The 16,711-nt window shown below is 48.7% G+C and overlaps 8 protein-coding genes across 8 annotated transcripts; 2 read left to right on the top strand and 6 right to left on the bottom strand.

Moving 5' to 3' along the window:
• Window positions 1–65: 65 nt before the first annotated feature.
• On the bottom strand, window positions 66–1,473 carry BO66DRAFT_421689 (FYV10 family protein; the record flags this gene model as incomplete). The annotated part of the gene is made up of 4 exons (XM_025649985.1): window positions 66–497; window positions 554–748; window positions 816–1,355; window positions 1,420–1,473. The coding sequence occupies 4 exons, from the start codon at window positions 1,471–1,473 to the stop codon at window positions 66–68; spliced, it is 1,221 nt and encodes a 406-aa protein (XP_025502026.1).
• Window positions 1,474–1,763: 290 nt separating this feature from the next.
• On the bottom strand, window positions 1,764–3,734 carry cbf5 (pseudouridine synthase CBF5). Its single transcript, XM_025647707.1, has 5 exons — window positions 3,530–3,734; window positions 3,308–3,464; window positions 2,614–3,245; window positions 2,334–2,560; window positions 1,764–2,277 (listed from the first exon to the last, which is right to left on the bottom strand). Exons 1-5 carry the CDS (start codon window positions 3,639–3,641, stop codon window positions 1,960–1,962), a joined length of 1,446 nt encoding a protein of 481 aa, XP_025502025.1. The 5' UTR covers window positions 3,642–3,734; the 3' UTR covers window positions 1,764–1,959.
• A 161-nt stretch (window positions 3,735–3,895) lies between these two features.
• On the bottom strand, window positions 3,896–8,389 carry BO66DRAFT_421688 (uncharacterized protein). Its single transcript, XM_025649984.1, has 6 exons — window positions 7,595–8,389; window positions 7,153–7,348; window positions 5,288–5,466; window positions 5,140–5,237; window positions 4,678–4,720; window positions 3,896–4,625 (listed from the first exon to the last, which is right to left on the bottom strand). Exons 1-6 carry the CDS (start codon window positions 8,295–8,297, stop codon window positions 4,210–4,212), a joined length of 1,635 nt encoding a protein of 544 aa, XP_025502024.1. The 5' UTR covers window positions 8,298–8,389; the 3' UTR covers window positions 3,896–4,209.
• A 124-nt stretch (window positions 8,390–8,513) lies between these two features.
• Window positions 8,514–9,532, top strand: BO66DRAFT_440357 (prephenate dehydratase PHA2; the record flags this gene model as incomplete). The annotated part of the gene is made up of 2 exons (XM_025651248.1): window positions 8,514–8,570; window positions 8,636–9,532. The coding sequence occupies 2 exons, from the start codon at window positions 8,514–8,516 to the stop codon at window positions 9,530–9,532; spliced, it is 954 nt and encodes a 317-aa protein (XP_025502023.1).
• Window positions 9,533–9,816: 284 nt separating this feature from the next.
• Window positions 9,817–11,907, bottom strand: BO66DRAFT_393211 (translation termination factor eRF1). The gene is made up of 5 exons (XM_025647706.1): window positions 11,541–11,907; window positions 11,430–11,479; window positions 10,239–11,367; window positions 10,011–10,183; window positions 9,817–9,954 (listed from the first exon to the last, which is right to left on the bottom strand). Exons 1-4 carry the CDS (start codon window positions 11,659–11,661, stop codon window positions 10,179–10,181), a joined length of 1,305 nt encoding a protein of 434 aa, XP_025502022.1. The 5' UTR covers window positions 11,662–11,907; the 3' UTR covers window positions 9,817–9,954; window positions 10,011–10,178.
• A 377-nt stretch (window positions 11,908–12,284) lies between these two features.
• BO66DRAFT_393209 (uncharacterized protein) lies at window positions 12,285–12,551 on the bottom strand. The gene has a single exon (XM_025647705.1). The coding sequence runs from the start codon at window positions 12,533–12,535 to the stop codon at window positions 12,344–12,346; it is 192 nt and encodes a 63-aa protein (XP_025502021.1). The 5' UTR covers window positions 12,536–12,551; the 3' UTR covers window positions 12,285–12,343.
• A 775-nt stretch (window positions 12,552–13,326) lies between these two features.
• BO66DRAFT_412959 (putative transporter) lies at window positions 13,327–15,509 on the top strand (the record flags this gene model as incomplete). The annotated part of the gene is made up of 6 exons (XM_025649385.1): window positions 13,327–13,478; window positions 13,540–14,480; window positions 14,535–14,663; window positions 14,719–14,816; window positions 14,890–15,056; window positions 15,128–15,509. The coding sequence occupies 6 exons, from the start codon at window positions 13,327–13,329 to the stop codon at window positions 15,507–15,509; spliced, it is 1,869 nt and encodes a 622-aa protein (XP_025502020.1).
• On the bottom strand, window positions 15,289–16,628 carry BO66DRAFT_130486 (25S rRNA (adenine2142-N1)-methyltransferase). The gene has a single exon (XM_025641986.1). The coding sequence runs from the start codon at window positions 16,428–16,430 to the stop codon at window positions 15,567–15,569; it is 864 nt and encodes a 287-aa protein (XP_025502019.1). The 5' UTR covers window positions 16,431–16,628; the 3' UTR covers window positions 15,289–15,566.
• Between the last annotated feature and the right edge of the window lie 83 nt (window positions 16,629–16,711).

Below are 16,711 nucleotides of genomic sequence, written 5' to 3'. Positions count from 1 at the left end.
ATCACACGGGAATGTCAAGAAGAGCTTCGATCATTTGAAGAATCCGGCATCGAGCATTGATGTCTTCACATAATGTATACTTTCTTCATTTCACCTTCATCAAAAATCTCGCCGGTGGTTGGATCTTTGACCTTTCCCGAGTCAACACAACCGACATTCTTGCTCAACTCTATCAGCCGCTGCTGGCCATAAATTCTGCCGTTGGGTAGAACTATCGGATCGCTTTCGACGTAGCTCTTCGTATGGTGAGCATAAGGCATATTACGGGCAAGTTCGTTGAGCTCGGTAGAGCAAATGGGGCAGACGGATGTTGTAGTAGAGAGAGAATTGGAACTTGAAGAAGTGTAGGCTGAGTGACACGAGGGCGTCTTTAAAGCTGATAAGCCTGCTGATAGTGCAATATGAAGCAGAGGGCGGGATGATAGTGACAATAGCTCATGATGAGTGCGAATGAATAGCTCGGAAAGACGGCTCCATCTCTCAAGAGAGTATAAAGACTTCACATTTGTTAGTTGAGCGACCGTGTTTCACTGATAACGAGCTCTTTCTTTACCTTATAAGGTTCAGCTTTAGTATCTTGCGGAAAAGCAAGTAGTCCTGCGGCCCTGTGTATGTCGGCGGATTGCGTCTCTATATACGGGGCGAGGTACTTCTTAGCATGCATCATTGCCTCAACATATCTTTTCCTGTCCCCACTCCTGATCAATTCAATGTATTGTTGCAGTCGGAGTTCAAATTCGAGATTGTACTATGATTTGATGTTAAGCCTTCGAGTCATATGAGCACAAGAGTGAAAATGAGACATGTCCACAAACCTGGCTCTTCTTCAATGCCGCCTTGTTTTCACCGCACCATTGGAGAGCATCCTTTGTCTCACCTTGACGCAGGCTATCAGCAATACGTTGACACTGTACAAACACGTTAAGATCCACTAGACCCTCAATTCCCTTCTCATGAGCTAGCTGACGTGCACTTTCTATATAGCCAGAGCGCAGCATGTGATCGACAATGAGCCTATTCAACCTGACTCGCGACCACTGGTCGTACTTGACGTCTGCCAAACTCGGGATTTGCTGAAGACTTTCAAGGTGCTGAATGCGTTTTCGGGACTGCTCATGAATACTTTTCTCTTCCTGGTGCAGATTCTCCATCTTGCGCTTCATTCCTTGCATCCGGGATATCATAGCGTCGAGGGCAGCGATGGCTTGGTCGGGCGCTCGGGAATTCGACATTGAGGCATTAGCGATTTCTTTGAGTCCGGGAAGAACAAGTTCCCTCTCCCGTTCAACGAGCCGTTGAAAAGACTTAAAGTTTCGACGTGCAAGTTCATGGGGAAGACGAAGGAGGGATTGGTCCTGTGACATAAAGCGATGTTAAAACCAAGACGGCACTGGCAAATTGTAGACGACTGTCAGTTACCAAGAGCAAATGATTCTCCGCATTGAGCCGGGTTGAAGTAAGCTCCGCCGCCATGACGTCGCAGAGGCCGCACCAAAGACGAAGGAAGTCTTTGCTAATTCAGACACGTGTTATAGAACCTGGCTTGTTTTTGGTCCCCGAGAAAAATAAGAAGAAGGGGGAGGGGGTGATCAAAGGAAGCTGGAGACAATAGGAGTGGGTGGTAGAGAAAGTCCTCAAAGTGGTATGAGAGGGGCGGCCGTGGGGAAAGGCAGAGACACCGCCCAAGTCACGATACCCTTTCGCAAAACCAAGTCGGCATAACTAAAATGAAGTAATGTTCTTCAATGAAATGTCATAACTGAAAGAAAACCTAGGACATATAACTAAGACAAATGAACATATATTTGATGATTGATAACCTTTTCAAACCCAGGACTCCGATACAAAGAAACAAGTATGTTACAGGATTCCTGCCCAAGCGAGGCTCCGAACAGAAGGGGAATTCTCATCCGGAAAACTTTTGCTCTCAAGTCAGGCCCATGTAATTCCCGGAGGTGACTAGTCACTGTCATCACTCTCTTCCTTCGACTTGGACTTTCTTCGCTCCTTCTTCTCCTTCTTCTCCTTCTTCTTGCGCTTACGCTCAGCGCGTTCCTCAGCAGTCTCACCCTCATGCCGTTTGCGTTTCTTCTCTTCGTCATTGTCTTCATCAACCTCCATCTTCGTCTGGGGAGATGATGGCTCTTCGGCAGAAGCCGCATTCTCATTTGTGGCGGACTCAGTAGCAGGCTGACTGGCGGTTTCCTCGGGGGCACTATAGTCTTTATAGTCACTCTTCCACTTGGCGGGGGTAGCCTCGTTGGCACGACCATATTTCTACATGCGAAGTCAGAACAGTCAAATAATTGGTGAATTGGGCATCGTAGACTTACGTCCAGCTTTCCAGCTGACTTAAGCTTCTTCTTTTCCAGAGCCACAGGTCCCAGACCCCATCTGCGAGGGTAAAGGTCGCGCTCCATGATGCACCGCTTGACCTTGGCCACGACACCGTGATCGCAGGTAGACAACTCAACAGTAGACATTTGAGCAATACCAATAGCGATGGCCTCACCCTTGGTAGTCATGAGTACCACCTCCTCGTTGACATCGATACCAGCCTCTTTGCGGACATTAGCCACTGCTGCACTCGTAATTGCGTTAGGCACCACTTACCAAAGCGAAGGAGGCCAGGAATCATGAGCTTGGCGCCATAGCAGACAGCATTGACGGCACTGTCTTTGACAACGATACGCTTGTATGTCGTGAGAAGAGTCTCTAGAGGCCTGATAACCCTGCGCAGATAAGACTCATCGCGCTGATTGTCATACATCCACTGCGCGTCTAGGACATCGTGCAAAGTCACCATACCGCTGTTCTCATCCATGGCACCACTGCGCACACGTCGTAGCTCCTGCATGTGTGCTCCGACTCCAAGAAGGAGACCGAGGTGGACACAAAGGGTCCGGATGTATGTTCCAGCCTCACAGCTGACCCAGAAGACACCAAGATGTCTATCGTTATCGAACTCATAAAGCTTGCTCTCATGGATTGTTCGAATGCGGAGTTGACGCTTGACAGCAGAAATCAAAGGTGGGCGCTGGAAAAGTGCGCCAGTCAACGTCTCGAGTGCCCTCTTGAACTGGGCCTCGCCGCCAGGGATTTTATCGTGAAGACGAATTACACAGACATATTCCTTTCCTGCACCTTGCTGGGACTTGACCAAGCGAGTGGCACGGTCAATACAGACGATCAAGCAACCGGTGACCTTAGGATCGAGAGTTCCGCTGTGGCCAGTTTTCTCCGCTCTTTGTAATAAAAAGTCTCAGTATCTTGGAATCGACTGGTCATGCAAGGCGAGTAGTAATACCTTAAGATCCGCTTCATCCAAGCAACAACCTCATGACTAGAAGGATTGGAAGGCTTGTCGAGGTTAATGACACCGGAATTGATGTACGACTTTAGGTCACGCTTGAGAGGAGAGCAGCCTGCGGGAATTGGGGTGAAGTGACCGGTTCTGACAAGAACTGACATGGCAAAATCAGCACGGGCTACATAGGATTGGATATTCACAATTTTGAAGTGAACGTACGCTTGTCATAATTCTTCAGTAGAAGCGGCCACTCCGAGGTATCGATGTTGGAGGCACTAGCCTCTGGCTTAATCGTGTAGTCCATCTCGTCCTTAGCCACTGCAACCGCCATTGTGAACAGTCTGGCCTGAAGGGTGTTGAGATAGCCAAGTAAGTGCGCGCGTTGGGAAGATGGCGCAGGAAAAATTGCACTTCCCGAGCTAAGGTTTTGCTCTGGCACTAGCGAGGAAGAAAGTCTGGGAATTTTTAGAAGTGCGGCAAAGGCTGGAGCGACCAATACCGTTAGCGCAGAAATTTCGCCCTCCGGCTCGATGTCCCGTGACCTAGACTTTTCTCCACAGGCTCGTAGGTGGAATTTCTTTGCTAATGAATATTAATATTGTCTCTGATGGAGTTCCAAGACAAAATTATCTATTGCTGTACAGTACGCTCCCGACTGCTAATCCTCACAGCTAAAGAATAAGTAGCATGCTAGCGATTATTTGTCGCTTGGCCGCCCCAGACCTGCTTGACGAGCGCCTTTCTTTCTCTTCAGGAATCAATCCCAGCCGCAGTAACTGCGAACCCTTTGTGAACGGCTCCTTGTATTTCAGGGTACTCTTAACTCCTGCTGCTAGCATACCGTTGCTGCATGTTCCCTTTTCTGCTTCTGCACCCTCCAAGGTAGTTACGACCTCGTCTCAGTCACTTCCAAGTCGTCTGCCCGGACCTCTTCGATTCCATGGCCCCTGGAACGCGGAAGTCCAGCTTTCAGAAGCGGCGGCTTGGGTCTGATCTGCTGGCCGAAAAGCAGTACCGTAGGCACGGTTATCGCCACGGGGCGTGAGATCGGAAAAGAATTTCCTGATGAATGCCGGCGTGACAAGGTAGTTTTGTCCACCTCCAAACGCCGGATAGATACGGGTAAGGAAATCATACAGATGGGCAGCGACTATGCCCGTGCCATCGCTTAGAACGGCTGGCCATCCAATAGTGACCAAGGTGAATGCAAGCATCGCCCAAGGCAGAAATTCCACCGGTATCTGGACCACAAAGAATGTCGCCTTTCTACCACGATTTTCCTGGGAAAAGGTGTAAACGAAGGCCATGATCAGAGCTAGAAGTATGATCAGTAGATACACGCATGCTCAGTGCTACAACGGGCTCACCAGAGGTAAAAGTTACGCTTCCCAACAAACAGCCTGCAGTGAGCTTGGGCTTGTTAGTACAGGAGGATAATTGATGTGGCTACATAAAGCGGAACGAAGGAACAAAATCTCGTGAAGAAAAAGTTGAATAAGGTATATAGCGGAATGTAGGGCACCATAACCACCAGCGTAAACCATTGCATCACGCTAGCTATCTCACTGGTCGTCCCACCATGCCTGCAACAAATATAGCCCTGAAAGGATCGATGAGGTAGGCACTATACGGATGCAGGGGTGATCTTCCTCGTTTCCAGGAACCGCTTCAGCTAGAATGCGCTGGGCGGGCAGATATGCGAGGTTTGTTTTTGGTTTGGGAATGGTGAAGATTGGGAAAGAGCAGGGTGGTTTGAGAGGCCCGGAAAATCCGGAAGGCAGCAAGTGGACAAGCCATCTTGACAAAAACAACTGACGCCCTTGACTTACCATTATGACGGAGGCTACAAAGATCGTATACACGAAGAAGTCACCTGGACCGGACAACCTAGGTGATCTAGTTTCCAGGGAGCTACCGTAAGTGTACACTAACGGCATGTTAGCACGCCTTTGAGTCCGATCCAGGACGGCACCGTACTGAAGTAAACATCCAGGAATAGGGAAAGGCGTGGTCGCGTGATCATGAATGAGGTGAAGAGTCTCCAGATCTCTGGGAGAAATTTGAATACAAGGCGGGACTCGAACAGGCAATAATAGCCATTTAATAATCCACCATATATCAAAGCAGACTGTGCAAATGTGATTGCAGAGAGAGTCCTAATTGCACTATTAGTCCTTGTCCAGGGCCACAAGGTGAGTATAAACCCCAAATTCACTTGGGACATACCTTATAACAGGAGGTGCAGACCAAAATTGATCCATAATGTAGTCAGTCAGTCTGGGACTAGACAGCCGCAGATATTTCTTTGTGTTTTGCGAGGCGCTATTCTTAACATTCACATAAGAATGTCTTCTGTTTGACACTGTATCAACTGTCAGGTAGGGAAGGAAACAGACCGCAATTAGGTTCAGAAGGGGTTCTTATAGGTAGCTGAAATGAAGGGGGGAGTGTTGTGTGGAACTTGTTAGCTTGGCTCGGTGAGTAATTTTCCGTTCCGGTAAACGAGATCAGTTGGACCTGCGAAAGTAGTTTGCAACACTCTGCTTTGTCAGCCTGAAAAGTTAAGTTACTCCGCCGCGTACTTCATTGTAATTTGCCTGCTTTCTTCCCACTGTATTCCGTATTACACAGTAGTCTCATTAAATCCAAGTTACAAGTGTAAGCGGGGGATTATCGGATAACTGCTATTGACACCGGCTGTAAGTATGCAACTAAACTCTCAATAGTAGGCGGTAAGCCTCATAAATCTTTTATTCTCTGGATAGTAATATTCCAATACAGAATAAGATACTCTAATATCAATATAGATCTTGTTAATTCGAATAAGAAGAATCCTCAATAAAGAACCCTAGTAGCAGTACCTTCGGTCTCTTACAGCCCTAGGAATCCTAATATAAGCTTATTACAAGAAGATTCTCCCTGTAGGGACTTGTATTTCTGAATAAATTCCAGTAGCAATAGATATACCGGTGTCGATTGCTATTAAGTTATCGGTAGGGTGCGGCGGTACGTGCGAAGGGCGGCAGATCGGCCTTGTATGGTAGGCGGTAAGGTGGTGAACTGCACAAAACCCCATTGCCTACATATGGAAGGGAAGGAGAAAGAGAAAAGACACATTAGTTGAACTAGCAGGTAGCTCGACATCTGGTCAGAGATAACATCAAGGTTACACAATTAGGCTGCCTAGAAGTTTGACCCAAGCACGTCGTATTTTCGTTGCCAGGTCTACTGCAGAGGAAGAGATAACTCAAGCGTAGCATAAAATCCATTAGGATATATATAGGAGGTTGCCACTAATTACACATTGAATAGTCACATGGGGCGCTTAATAGCGAGGCAATGCTCGTGACGGCAGCGTTGCCCAGGTCTCAATGCATGCCAAGTTCCCTACACCGTTCTTGATATGTGTCAAGGACACATTTAACCATCATTTTCCCTGAGGCATTGGAGAGGAGCCCTAATAAAGGTAAACACTCATAGATCCCAAATGTTCTGTTACACTTCACCCCCAGGCACGATCTCCGGCTTCGATCCATGAGTCCTATTATGAAAGGCCCGACAGAAATAGGTTCACTGAATATCAAGCTGAGGGAAAGCCACTTCGAAGTTGGTCGTGATACCTGAAACAAGAAAAAAAGCGATACTAGCCAAATCAAACCAGAGCTGACCTTCGACATTTAACAGTCAACCGAGGGCGACCATAAATTGCCTCGGTAAGCCTGCTATGGTCAGATTTGAAGCTGCTTCTGCCTTAAGATACATTAGTTACTTCATGAGTGTCTGGGCTAGCAATGATAAGGTGAGATAGCCAGAGCAGGTGAAGATGCTACCACATCGGCTACAAAGGACTGCCTTGAACAGTGCCCCGCACGGCTAGTCCTCCGTCTCTGTCCTCAATCCACATGTCCCAGACTCCATGGCTCCCTGCCTTGGGTTTACCACAAATAGTTAGTTCCTCCCCAACAAAAAGAGGAGCAAGATTCTTGTAATTGATTTCCCTGATGGCAAAACCCAGGTCAGACATATGAATCTGGGCGACTGAGAGGAGTAACATTAATGTCAAAGGCCCATGAACAAGCAAATCCTTGTAGCCCTCTTGATCCCGGGTGTACGTCTGGTCGAGATGTATTGAGTGGGCATTGAAAGTGAGCGCCGAGAAACGAAAAAGCAGTGCTCGAGTTGGTGTCAGGGAATGGCGGAAGTGAGAACCTGTAGGGGCTTCGAGCCACGAGAAACACTGTCAGCAGGGGCAAGGCATTAGCGCATTATCGGTTCCTCGCGCACATTTTATGGTTCTGGAAGGTTTTTGGAAATTGACCCTGTCACCGGTAAGCTGCTCTGGCGTCCTATCGCGCATGAAGATCAGGTGCCGATGCTCAATTATTGAAGAATGGCCTAGATCAGCCTCCTCCACTTTCCAGATTCGATCACGAATCTGGCTATGATTTTCTCCCTCTCGAATTTTACCAATTCGTCTTTCTATCCTGACAATCACTTTCTCCTCACCAGTTTGACCTCTCACAAGTACATCTCGAATTGTTTCAATGCACACAGCCCGGCAGCCATCGAGGAGTAAACCACCCGTAGCTGCGAACTGGACACTACCGCCAGCCCATAATCGCCTGGTAAAAGGATATCCTGGAGAATGCAGGAAGTCTGTGCCATCCGGCAATAGCTGGGACAAAGAGACCTGGGGAGGGAAATAGACAAGATGATGGCCAGGAGGCAGGCGGGATGGGCTTCTGATGGAAGGGAAAAACTCCGACGGCGCGCCTGACTGGGGAAGGAGATCGACCAATGTCCGATTCAGGAGGAAGGATTGCTGAGGGTGAATATAATCAAATGTGAAGGGCAATGAATGCGCAGTCAGTTTCCGATGCAGACGCTCGCTCAATGAGGAGTGCTGTCGACAAGTTGCTGCGGGCGGTCCTTGCTTTCCGAAGCGGAGGAGGTGCCTCCTCATCGAGGGCGTCACCAGACCCAGCATGCGTGGGTAAACGGAGAGGAAACGGGAGAAAAAAAATGGTTTCGAGAGGGCGGAGGGCCTGTCGATTTAATGAATAGTTGAGTCAAGCTCAGTTACGGGGTTAATTATGTTAGTTAGTTAACCTAGACATGTTATGTCAGCCGCCGCTGCAGAAGTCCAGCGCTGCTTGGCAGAAGGCCCCCGAATCATACAACTCAAAGCACAGCAACCGGAGCAATGGAGCAGCCTATCAGAGTCACGTTCCTGGGCCCTATAGCCTCCTTCTCCCATCAGGTCAGAAGCACCAGCTATTACCCCACTCCCCATTCGAGTGCTGTTCTAAGTATCGGAGACTTTAGGCTGCTGTTGAAACCTTTGGATCCTCGGCCGATCTGCTACCGTGCGTGTCGTTCGCGGATGCTTTTGCCGCGGTGCAGGAAGAGAAAGCAGACTACGCCATCATCCCTTGCGAAAACTCTACCAATGGATCTGTCGTCCAGACGCTAGACCTTCTAGCAGATCCCAATGGTCTTTATGGCAGTGTCAAAGTGTGCGGGGAGCATTATTTGACCATTCATCACTGTCTGTTGACTCGCAAAGGTGACTTTCTTCCAGACCAGCAGGACTATAACTCCATCAGCAGACTGTACACCCACCCGCAGGCTTGGGGTCAGTGCGATGTCTTTCTTGAGAAGAATCTTAAAGGTGTCGAACGACAGGATGTGTCGTCCACTTCTAAAGGGGCGGAAATTGTCTCGAAAGACAGAAGTGAGCCGACTGCTGCGATAGCCAGTCGCTTTGCCGCAGAATATCATGGTCTCGATATTCTCGCAGAAAATATTGAGGATAATGCAAACAACATCACACGCTTCCTGGTGCTTATGAATGCACAGGCCGATCGCCCCGCTGCTGTGGATTTCGAGCATATCAAGGTCTCTGGGACGCCTAGTGGAACGGCACAGAAGAAGACATTGATTTCGTTTATGGTGCCCCATGACCGCGCAGGCGCTTTGGCAGATGCTCTTCTGATATTCAAGACCCATGGCATGAACTTGACAAGCATCAATTCACGACCTAGCCAGGTCAAGGCATGGAAATATATGTTTCTGGTTGAAGGACACTTGACCCCTACCAGTCTGAACGCAGACGCAGTCTCAGGAATACTACATGGATTAAAACAAGTCACCGAATACTGCCGATACCTGGGCACCTGGACAGACCAGCTTGTACCAAGCTTCGAAGATAAAGCAGTATAGGTAAGATATTGAGGTTTGTCTTTCCAAGTGGGCCCAGCTTAGTAACATCTTTGCAGTATTCTTATCCTCGGGGAGACCTTATTTTGTAATGATAGTTATCAAGCCAAATCACATCTACATGTATTTGAAGGACGTGCTAGGCAGGTATGATAATAGCTTGATTCCTAAATTTCTGGAGAATGTAGGGTTCACGAGATAGTAAAGTGAAAGAAAGTAGAGTATAAGTATAAATGAGAGCAACTCCGATACATAGAAAGCAACAGTCTAAACGCACAAGCCCATCAGTTATAAGCTCGGCAGTCATCGGTGAGCATCGCCAGAGGCGATAGGACAGCCTATCATTGTTTTCCAGTGGTCAGGCCTGGCGGCATCGAAGACTGCCCGAATAACATGGGTTATTATAATGCGGAGCTTGGATGGCCCTGCTGACGATCAAAGTGTCAAAGACTATTTATGTTTAAGAGATGACGAAACATACCTATGGGCAGCTTCAAGATACTTGCACAGGCAATGTCATGGTAAATGCTACTGGAGCCATGCGGTTGCCGTGGGAGCCGCCTTCACGAATCACGGGGCGAGCCGTCAGAAGATCAGGTTCGAGAGCTTCTGGGCGTGCATCCTCGCTCTCTGCGAGGCTGCTAAACCGTCAATCTGTAGTGGGAAGGCATTAGTAACGTGGACCGAGTAATAGGCGTAGTATACAAACCGTCGTAGAATTCATCCTCATCTTCAAAATCAGCAAGTTGTTCGAAGTTGACCTTGTATCGAAGCATCGCGCCAATTCCACCGAAACCCTTCACGAATTGATTTCCTTCGGTTGATTTATCGGAGACGAACTCAAGGGCTGCGCCGAAGTCCTTGTAATTTTCCGCGAGCCATTCAAGGAATGAAGTTTGCTCACTGACTTCCATCTCAGTCCCAGTCTCCTTATCAGTGAACATCTCACGATTGGCTTCCTGGGCCTTCGAGGTATGGACAACAACGTCCGAGCCGCTAGAACTTTTGAGAACCCATCGAGTGATATCGAGATTCTCATACACAATGAGGGTTTCCGCTGCGCCGAGTTCCAGGGCTTTAAGAGTGTCATCGATACCGTAGCAGACCTTCCCGGTGTCCTGGCTGATCTCCTCGAAGTACTTTCCAATAAGCTTCTTTTCCTGGACGAATTTGACGTTGCTCAAAGTCTCTGCGGCAAGTTCTATAGCCTGGTTGAAGCCGTTCTCACCACCGTACGAAACGTCAACAACCTTAATGACCTTGGCTTGTAATCGCTGGTCGAACATATCAGATTGATTCAAATCGTTCTTGAAGTCAGCCGAACCAGCTAAGATCAAGCCAGCAACATTGACCTTGTCATTGGTGATATAGTTCTGCACGGCCAACTCGGCGATCTTGCGCACATAATTATGACGCTTCTCCTCACGAAGACGAGCAAAACGCAAGGCTGACTGACCACCACGGCCGTGCTTCTTTGGCAGATCGACGCTCAGCTTCTGGAGGATTTCTCGGGTATTGCCGCTTAGTGTGCCAAAAAGCGCGCCGTTTCCATCCATGACAATGAAACCGAACTTCTGATCCGACTCCAACAGCTCACTGAGCGCTTCCGTGTGAAATTTGTTGTCACAAAGGTAAAGCGAAGTATTGATCGGCTTGAAAGGCTCAAAGTCAATGTTAATTTTGCGCTCCTTGCCCTCAGATGTGATAATTTCACCGCAGTAGACGACCAAGCCATTGGGAGGAACTTTGTTGTACAGCTTGAGACGCTGCTGAGTGGATGTAATGGCGGAAAGGACAGAAAGTCGATTGACGCGGGATTTGATGTTTGAAGCAGTGCCCTGCAAGACGTACCGCATTAGCACTACACCATATCAATTCGCCTGTTAAGTTCTTCTCTCACAAATTCTTCGGCCAACATCTTCGCGGCTCTAGAGATCTGATCCTTCGGGGCTGCGAGCGGCTTGGAATTAGTGTGGCAACCACGGTCAAGTATCTAAAATGGAGGACATACGAATAATTAGAGAGATCATCGAGGTTCCATTCCCTCGAGCCATCTCCAGGCGCTTGATGAGCTTCTTGACCTTCCATATCTCAATGTTCTTCTCCGCTTCGTTCGGCTGAGCCGCACTCATGTTGGCGAGGCGACAGTAGTACAAGACCAGGAAAAGGTTGAGGCAAAGCTGGTGAATGCTGATTGTACTATCAGCGAAGCTGATCGCGGGATTAAGATAGGGACAGAATAAAGTGAAGAAAAAGGAGATTGCGAGCAGGCAAATTCCGGGGGTGTGAGGTTTAAAAGCGGCCGGCGAAAGGATGGAAGGGGTTAAAAAGCGCATACGTACCTCTAAAGCTGGTCTATGTGCCTTCCGAGTCCAGCGGGGTGTTAAGCAAATTTCATCAGGCACCGTGGAGGGGGCGGGAATGGATTGAAATGGGTCGGCAAGTCGCCTGTTGGCGATGACATAAGCGTCTATTTCCCACAAGGAGTGCATGTATGTATTGTACATAACAGTACAGTAGCCACGAACTTATAGTCAGGCTCTATGAGGATATGGTAGGCACTGCGCCGTGTATTACCCTTCATAGTGCGGCAAAGACAACCTGTCCCGATTTGAACTTAACTGAGAGAGTGTCTATACCTCATGCTAACCCCTGGAGCTTGTGGATTTGCAGCAATTTGAAGAGTGTCTAGACAGACCTCTTTGACTCTTACAGAGGGGTGGCATGCACCGTACTGTACAGTACAATGCACGAACTCAGTGGGGGCACAGCCAACATTGTAGAAATAGGTGCAAGGCCTAGGTAGGTAGGTATCTACTGGATTTTGGATTTGCGTGGATCGGAGCGAAGGTCTTCAAACACAAACGAAAAGGTCATGTAGTCGTCGTCGTCGTCGTCGTCGTCGTCGTAGTAGTTAAGTGGCAGCAGCAGTAGTCCGTCCACAGGGCCAAAGAAGCAAGTTGGAGTGTCTGAATGATAAATTGAACCAGGCCAAGTCGATTCCATGGGAGAGGCCCCTAGGGACCAGGTACTGTACCTTTTACTTAACTAGAATCTTAAGAAAAGTACGGAGCAAGGACAAGAATATCCATTACCTGCGGTGTGCAAGTCGCGCTCTTTTTCGGACGGACTAACTACCTAGTAGTCAACGAATGACTCTGTGGGCTTACGTATTAGTATAGCCACCAGCTTCTGACGATCAATATTGATAAGGTACTCTGGACTAAACGGACTAGACTAGTATTGCTGTTATCATCATGATAGTCGGTGTCCGTCCAATCCACTCTCCACTTCCGTCACCCAAGCCCCGGTAGGAGCTCTCTCTGATCAATGAGTATTTCTCATTCATTTGACTTGCCATTTCCTTGCTTGAGCAAGAGGCTCTAGCCTGATGCTTATCAGTCCCAGACTGCGTCGATTTCGATATGAGCTTCAACGATTGTGCGTATAAGAGGGTCACGACCCTGGCTTGTGTACACAGACTCTAGAATGGTCTCCCACCTTCCTTGTTCTCGTCTTGATAAGTAGTCGTCGGCCCCGACTAACTCACTCCACCCAAAACAAGTCAAGGCGTCTGTGGGCACTGCTTCCGTTCTACTTTTCCTTCTCTCTCTCCTCCACCTCTTTGGCTTGTCACTTCCATATCGTTGTTCGCCGCTCTTCGTCCCGACTTGGACGGCCATCAATATTCTATCACGCCTCCTTCACGCTCCTGTCCAGCAATTGCCGTTATAGCGCACTGATATCACCTTGCTGACTAGCACGAGAATCCAAGTTGAAGCGCATACGAGAATAAAATGTCACAACCCGCTTTGTTGGATGACGATGAGGTTGGAGATTCGAGCCACCATTGGCCCACTGCTCATGGCAGGTCAACCTCATCGTCACCATCTGAGACAGATAGCTTCAGCAGCTCTCCGGAAGATGAGGATTTTATGCCCAGGTCAAGGTAAACTTCGGCTCCCGCTTCCTACGGTGGCCAACAACAGCCTCTAAAATGAGCAACCCAGATCGGCCTCCTTCTCCGCGCGTTTTCGGCAAGCCGGCGGAGTCAATAGCATCGACAACTTCGCACGGTCATGGCAGCGAGCCGCATGCTTCCCGGAGGTTCTACCTCGTCGCCCCTCCTTCGTGACAGCTGACGCAGACGAAGAGTGGGATACTATACGATCAAGTCTTCCCAGGTCGTACGATCAGCGCGACCATGAGGTGAGCTCTACACGGCCTTTACTGAGCTCGGACGGGGGTGCGGAAAACCGCAGTACTGCTACACAGGTCTATTCGGGGGTTCCGAGCACGAGTCCAGACAGATGTGAGCCCTTGCTTGGGACATCCTACGGTACAATTTCTTCGCGAATCAGTCAAACAGCGCGAAGGAATGCAGCCCAACTTCACAGGGAACAAAAAAGTCGCGGTGATACCGCAGTGGAACCCGAAGGGGCGTCACTACTTGTCAAGCAAGTCCAACACAACAATGGTACACGCGAATGTGTGGTTGTTGGGCAATCTACTGTCCCGCAAACTATTTTCAATTCCGTAAACGTATTAATCGGCATCGGTCTTCTAAGCCTACCGTTGGCAATGAAACAAGCGGGTTGGCTTATAGGGCTGACGTTCTTACTTTTCGCAGCATTTACCACAGCATATACAGCGAAAATCCTGGCAAAGTGCCTGGATGTTGACCGAAGTCTTGTCACTTACGCTGATCTAGCGTATATCAGTTTTGGGTATCATGCGCGCTTAGTCACGAGCCTGTTGTTCTGCTTGGAGCTCATAGGGGCTTGTGTTGCCCTTGTTGTACTCTTTGCAGATAGCCTGCAAGCTCTAGTGCCAGGTCTCAGCATTCTCCATTGGAAATTTATTTGTGGGCTCATGCTTATCCCTCTAAATTTCTTACCCTTGCGGCTTCTCAGTGTGACAAGTATTCTTGGCATTCTGTCTTGCACATCTAGTACGTCTACTACCTTGATAGGTTTATGACATATCATACTGACCTCACGAGCAGTTGTCTTGATCATATGCATTGATGGGGTGCTGAAAGCAACAGCGCCGGGTTCCCTGCTCCAACCAGCCCGGACTTCACTGCTGCCGGATAAGTGGGCAACCCTTCCTCTCAGCTTTGGCCTGATAATGTGTAAGTCTGGTTTCGAGCATTTAGAACATGCATGGGAGCAACTAATGGTTCATAGCACCGTGGGGCGGCCATGGTGTCTTTCCAAATATCTACCGGGATATGAGACATCCGCAGAAGTACGGCAAGAGTCTAGTGGTGACGTATTCCTTCACGGTAAGCTAACGACAATTAATAAGGGAAGAATATTGAAAGCTCTTCTGGGACTAACAACCGTGTTTCGCTGTAGTATTCCCTCGATTGTGCAATGGCCATTGTGGGCTGGCTTATGTTTGGTGACACGGTCCGGGATGAGATTACTGCCAACATTCTGTTGACAAATGAGTTCCCACGTGCCTTATCTATTTGCATGATAGTATTTATCGCGACGATTCCAATTACTAAGGTACCCTTAAAGTAAGTTGAGCATATCTAGCTTATTCTTCTCGCGCCTCGCAGAAGGGGTTCTTTCGACTGACGCGTTGCAGCTGCCGGCCTCTTGTGGCTACCATCGAGGTTCTTTGTGGACTTGTTCCGCGTCCGGAAGGACAATCAAGCCAGCATGGAGCGATGAAATCTGTGCTGCGCGAGGCTTCGAAAGCCGCGATACGTATAGCGGTGATCGTCCTTATTGTTTGCATGGCAGTTCTCTTCCCGTCATTCGACAGAATTATGGCGCTGATGGGTTCGGCTCTGTGCTTCACAATATGCATTATCCTGCCGCTGGCATTTCACTTGAAGATCTTCGGCAAAGAGATTAGCCCACGAGAGCGACTACTAAACTGGTCTTTGCTAGTCATTTCTTCGATACTAGCGCTCATTGGGACCGCCTGGTCCTTTATACCGCAGGAAACCATTTCTGCATTGTGAGGCTCCGGACACTGAATGCCTCATTCTTCTGCGTTAATGCCTTATGCCACGGATGCGTCATTTGACAATGATGGCGAAATTGTTCCTGACCTTGCCAGGATTCAGCATTTCCTTGGCGAAAGACCTGGGGTTGGAATCACCAGTGTATTCCCAGAGTTGGTAGATGAGTTTATGAGTTTTCTTGCTGTTTGATAGAATAAACCCCATGCTTGACATTATATCGTACAGCCGGGCTTCCGTGAGGTAGCGAGAATTATAAACGCAGGCGGCTGGCAGAACGAGAAACAAGCAAGAGCATGCATCTTGAGAAAAACCAGATGGCGGCGATTTGACCAGAAAAGATGTGCAGCGCTTCAACATTTCACCTCTGACGAGGGCATCCGGTACATAATTGAGGACTAGAGAGAGACTGATAACATGAAATTGGTCGCCCACGTGTTCTGGAAGAGGCCTTTCCATAAAATCTTGCTTCGAAATGCCTGCCTCCTGGGAATTCAGATCGATCCTAGTGACTTCAAGCGATTGGTTCAAGGAACAGGCATTTTTGGTGCTAAGCGCTCCAACTTCGAGCACACGATATTTGTAATGTTTGCCTTCCAGTGGCTGTAGTCGTGGGGCTAGCCAGTCAACCAGAAGTTTGCTGGAATCACCACCGCGAGTGGACGACTGGCCCAGCTTGCTCGCAAGTTGGTAGCTTTCCAAACCACCGTTTTCTTCGATCTGGGCATCAATTTTAGCCACTGAGGCTGCATCGCCGGTCTGCGAAGCCTGCGTTCGTGCTTTGAGTAGTCTGTGATGTGAGCGAATGAGGTTTCGGGTCGCTTTTGACGAGAGGCTTGCGTGGCCTGGCTTGATTGTTGGTGGGCGAGTCCGAGAAAGAAGAGTCGGCCTTTTGAGCCTTTGTCTTTTGGAGTTTATCATGGCGGTAGGGTGCTTCGCTATTTCCGCTCCGAATCCCACAGCAAGATACGAGCGAACGCGATGCCTACGCAGGAGAACTTGACCGCTTAACGCCCTGGCTTAGGTAGAAGCATGATACGTAGAATTAAATCGAGCCGGAGCGAGTCAGCCAGACCTGTAAACTTCGCCACTCGAATCACACGTGATACTAGAGACATAGTTATAACCTGGTTGGCTAAGTCTAGCCTGTTTCAGAGGACGCCAAGATATTTGAGCAGCCTGGAGAGCGGGAAGGTCAGGTG

The sequence above is a fragment of the Aspergillus aculeatinus genome (assembly GCF_003184765.1).
Source record: "Aspergillus aculeatinus CBS 121060 unplaced genomic scaffold BO66scaffold_36, whole genome shotgun sequence".
NCBI lineage: Eukaryota > Fungi > Ascomycota > Eurotiomycetes > Eurotiales > Aspergillaceae > Aspergillus > Aspergillus aculeatinus.
This window is presented reverse-complemented; position numbering and strand designations above follow the sequence as displayed.